Source organism: Leptosomus discolor, chromosome 4 (assembly GCF_034619465.1).
Source record: "Leptosomus discolor isolate bLepDis1 chromosome 4, bLepDis1.hap2, whole genome shotgun sequence".
In the NCBI taxonomy this organism is placed as follows: domain Eukaryota; kingdom Metazoa; phylum Chordata; class Aves; order Leptosomiformes; family Leptosomidae; genus Leptosomus; species Leptosomus discolor.
The window spans coordinates 56,749,182-56,753,938 of record NC_141394.1 but is presented as its reverse complement, the minus strand read 5'-3'; the positions used below and the strand labels follow the sequence as shown (position 1 = coordinate 56,753,938).

Below are 4,757 nucleotides of genomic sequence, written 5' to 3'. Positions count from 1 at the left end.
GTAATAGTTTGGTAACTTACATTGAGTATGCAGACACGTAAAGATTTAGACATACTTGCTTCTCAGTGAAAGGGATTGTTTTTATTAATTGTAGTTTTCCTGTATGCTCGCTGTGTATTCTTTAGCACCAAAATTAATGTTTGCATTGTCATGCATCCATCCATCTGAGAGATTCATACTGCAATCAGGAATTACTTTTTCTGTTTGTGTATTGAAGAGAAGAAAGTGAGAGTGTGTGCAGGAGCTACCCCAGAGCCAAATTCAACGTTAGACCAAATTCCAAGTCTTGGTATTTAGAAGAGCAAACAACAAAACACTTGATTTGTTTCAAACACACAATGTGAGTTCACCTCTGAACTCTTCAAGATACAACATGTGTTCATACTGAATTTATGTTGGATAATAAAACAAATCATTCTTTATTTGAACAACATGAGGGGTTAAAACCAACAAAAATAACAGATCTTACCCTTGTTTCTTTACTGGAGCATCTTTTGATTTGTTAGGTCCTTCTGCCCAGATCTCCTTGCCTTGTGAACCCCAGAGCATTTCTTGGTGTTATGGATCAGCTTGCCCATTCAGCTTTCACTGGTACCATTGGTAAGCAATTTGGCATCCCCTTCCTGCCTGGGCTCCTGCTGTGTACCCCATGGCCCTCCTAGCTTCTGTGCTTGTAAAGGTCAGCAGCAATCCTGTAGATTACTTATTTAATTAATACTCCTTTTGAAACTCCTACCTTTGCAGAGAGCTGAGAGAAATAAACTTCATGTGTTTTCAAACCATCCATTTCTACCTGACTGAACAATCATGAAGGCTGATGAATCAATCGTTCCAACTGGTCTGCCACAGGCACGCTGGTCCTTACAAATGGTCTGTGCTGTATGCCTCAAGCCTCTCACGGTTCCCTGTGCTGTGAGGGTGACCAGAACACGTAAAGCAGTGGCTCAGGCAAGGATTTACAGGTCAGAGGGAATAAATGATGGAACCAAAGATTCCAAAAAGGACTAATGAGAAGCGTAGATACCTAAGTGAAAAATTGTGATCAGAAATAGAGAAGTGATCTTAGCTCTGTATGAACCATCAATGAGAGAGACACCAGAGTGTTTGGTACTGTCCTGGCATCCCTTTTGCAAGGCATCTTCAGAAACAGGAGAGAGTGGTTCCAGCTCCGGAAAAGATTTTAAAAGTTTAAGCCTTAGGGAGTGTGGGAGGTGAAAAGGAAGCAGCCTATCTAGTTTATCGGGAAGAAGATAGATCAAGGTGCAAATCAGCCTACAGTGTAGTAAAATTAATTAGAGAGAAAAGGTCTAGCAGACATGTAGCTAGGTCCACTGTCGGAAGCTGAAGCTTTCATATTAGAAATAAACCCCAAGTTTTAGCAGACAAAGTAGTGAACTTGGCAAAAAAAAAAAATACCCAAAGAAGTACCATGTCATCATCTCTCAATGTTTTCAAATCACGACTGTGTGCATTCCATAAAATGGAAGCTGACCATCTTCACACAGCAAGGCCTGACCAAGAGAGATACCTTTACATCACCTTTGGCTGGCTGGTTGGTTTACTGATAATACAGGTCTCGCCTTCTCTAAGGGCTCCGGGATCAGTTCAGCCATGGTAAAGCAGACAGACTGAGCACTGCAGCTTCTCCAACGGGAAATCCTTTCCACGCAGATCACTGTTACCAGAGCTGCACTGCAGTCCACAGCTGGGTGATTCCTAGAGGCAGTCCATTTACTTTTAACAAAGATATTCTTAGATCATGAAATGACTTTTGGAAGAAAAAATAAAGCAGCAAAAGCTGGCCACATTATAATAAAACATCTTCAAGAAATGCATACAGGGTCTTTTTTTCCTCCAGAAAATAGACTGCGTATTTTATTGCAGCATTTTAAAACCGATTATTGGAGTATTTTTATTAGTGAAACAGCACTTGTCCCATTTTTCCTGGCTCATTTAATTGTGCTCTGGGAAGGGTTAGCACCCCATCCCCAGCACCCCATCCGCGCAGAAAACGTTCTTGCCATATTTGATCCTTGGCCAAATCCCCAAACACTTTTTTTTTTTTTTTTTTCCTTTTTTCTTTTTTTTCCACTGGCTCTGCCGAAGTCAGGGAGAGTTCACGGCCCCGGCGGCCCTGCAGCCAACCCGCGGCGGGCCCGGCTCTTCGCGGGGGCGGAGGCCCGGCCCTGCCCGGGGCCGTTCGGTGGAGCTGGCTGCGGCTCGCCCTGGTGGGGCCGCCTTTCTGCTGCTACCCGGTGCCCTGCGGGGGCCTGGCAGGCCGGCCCCGCTGCCCGCCCTCCCGGGCAGGGCCGGGCGAGCTGCGGGGGAGCCGCCGGGGCCGCGCTGCCCGCCGCGGCCGGCCCCTCTCGCTCCCCCGGCTGGGTGCAAGCCGAGGGGTGAAGCAGAAGAACAGTTTCCGAAAAGCTGCAGAGCTGGAAAGGCGACTTTACCTTCCGCGTGTTGCTATAACGGCTGCGACCCTCTCAGCCGGCTGCGCGGTGCTTCATCCGCTGACAAGCCAAATCTGTAGCTTATGACACTCACCGCCCCCCCCCCCCCTTTTTTTTTTTTTCTTTTGACGGATATCGCTTCATATCGGCCATCTCCAGTTTTCGAGGTAGGGACGAAAGGTCAGACCTGACGCATCTTCCGCACCCCCCCACCACCCCCACCACCACCACCACCACCCCACCCCCCCCGCAATCAGCCTGTTTGCAAACAATTAATAATAGCACAATTAGACAGTAATGATGGGCTCCGCAGTTATGGCCTTCCTGACGGTAACGGAGATTAAAATTAATGCTGCCGAGCCCATCTCCTTTTGATGACTCAGTCCAGACTCTGCGATGTGCGCCTTCGATCTTTGTCAGAAAAAACCTCCACCCAAATAAAACCCTAACAAGAAGTCGTAAGAGCTACGGTGCTATATTTGCTTTTGGTTTTTATTATCAACAATCAATTAATGGTACACTCTTGGAAAACTATATGCACATGTAGAAATATTTCCCCTTTTAAATAGAAGCATTCATTTTAACCACATATAAATAAATCTGAAAACCCTGAACATAATTTATGACGATTATGCTCACAAACATATTCCAACAGGTAGGGAAAAAAATAAAAATGAGACGACATGCAACCGATAACAAAAATATATATCATTGCCTGAACCTGGTCTCTCTAAACGCAAAGGGAACCGAACCCGTGAGAACCTTATTTCTCCATAAAGACACGCCATAGAGACTACGAGAAGGGAAAACATTATTTATACGGTCAACTAGACAAGTCTGTACTGATATTAACACTATACAGTTGAGTCACAGAACACAGTCGTAGAAAGACACGGAAAAAGAGAAAGCATACCTGTCAACATTCAACTAAGAGCTATAGTTTGTGCCTTTTAAAATAAAATTAGAAAACCCTAACGGAGATGCCTAAAAACTGCGTGAACGGTGTAATAATAATAATAATAATTAATAATAATTAATAATTAATAATAAATACAAGCCGGCCGCCGTGAGGGGCGCGGGCCCTGCAGGGCCGGATCCGCGGTGCGGAGGCGGTGGCGGCCGCCGAGCCACGGCCAAGCCCGGCGGGGCGGCAACGGAGAGACCCAGGCCCCGACCGAGGGACAGTGACACCGGACGGCGGAGTAAGAAACGCCCCCAGGCGCGGGGCCGGGGGGCGGCGGGGGGTGGCAGAGCGGGGGGATGGAGAAGACACTTTGTCGCTCGAGCTGACCGCGAAAGGAACTTAAAAACCTTCCCCCCGCGGGCGGGCAGGACGCCCCCCCGCCGCCGGGCCGCCCGCCGGCACAGTCTCCGCGGCCCGCCGCCGCCTCCGCATAGCGCCCTCTCCCCCCCCCCTCCCCCCCGCCCCGGCGGAGGCGCTGCGGGGCCGGCCCCGCCGCCGGGCCGGGGGCGAGGGAAGCCGGGCGCGGCCCCCCGTGGGGGCGCGGGGTCCCTGCCCCGCGGAGCCCGGCGCAGCCCGGGCCCCTGGTCATTGCTATGGGCGGGCGGCGGATACTAATGAGCGGGAGGGGCCGCCGCCGCCACCGCCGCCGCCGCTCAGAACATGCCGCTCTTGACGAGGCTGCCTTTGGTGCCGCCGGGCCGCTGCAGCGAGGAGAGGACGCTGGCGAAGGGGCCGCCTAACGAGTCGGGGATGGAGGTGATGGGCCCGGGCCCCGGCGCCCAGCCCTGCCCCGGCCCCGCCGCCGCCAGCGCGCCGGGCCCCGCCGCTCCCTTGCCCGGCTCCCCCCCCGGCCCGCCGGGCCCCGCCGCTCCCTGCCCGGCGGCGGGGCTGGGGCCGCCGCCGCCTCCTCCGCCGCAGCTGGGAGCGGGGTTGGGGTTGGGGCCAGGGCCGCCGGTGCTGTCGGGGTCGGTGCTCTTGGCCTCCTTGCTCTCGTCGTCGCGGGAGGCGTCGGACTTCTTGCCGGCCGCCCCGTTCTTGGCGGCCGCCGCCGCCGCCGCCGCCGCCCGCTCCTGCTTGCGGAACTTGGCGCGGCGGTTCTGGAACCAGACCTGGGGAGGGGGGAGCAGGGGGCGGGCAGCGCGGGGGCACCTCCGCCGCCTCCCGCCGAACGACCCCCGCCCCGGCCCGGAGCCGGTGTCCGTCGGAGCGGTGCATCCCCGGCGCGGACCCTCCTCGACCACCACCCCCTCCTCCCCATCACCCGCATCCCGCACATACCTGCACTCTCGCCTCGGTGAGGTCTATTTTGAGCGCCAGCTCCTCCCGGGTGTATATATCAGGGT

At 53.5% G+C, this 4,757-nt stretch overlaps 1 protein-coding gene across 1 annotated transcript in view; it reads right to left on the bottom strand.

The window, feature by feature from the left end:
- Positions 1-4,067: 4,067 nt before the first annotated feature.
- The window catches only part of PHOX2B (paired like homeobox 2B), a 1,988-nt gene continuing 1,298 nt past the window's right edge, over positions 4,068-4,757 (bottom strand). Inside the window, exons 2-3 of the mRNA XM_086464471.1 lie at positions 4,693-4,757; positions 4,068-4,523 (exon numbers count right to left, since the gene is read on the bottom strand). The exon at positions 4,693-4,757 is cut by the window's right edge and continues 123 nt beyond it. Coding sequence (XP_086320597.1) covers positions 4,068-4,523; positions 4,693-4,757 — 521 coding nt within the window. The remainder of the gene's footprint in view (positions 4,524-4,692) is intronic.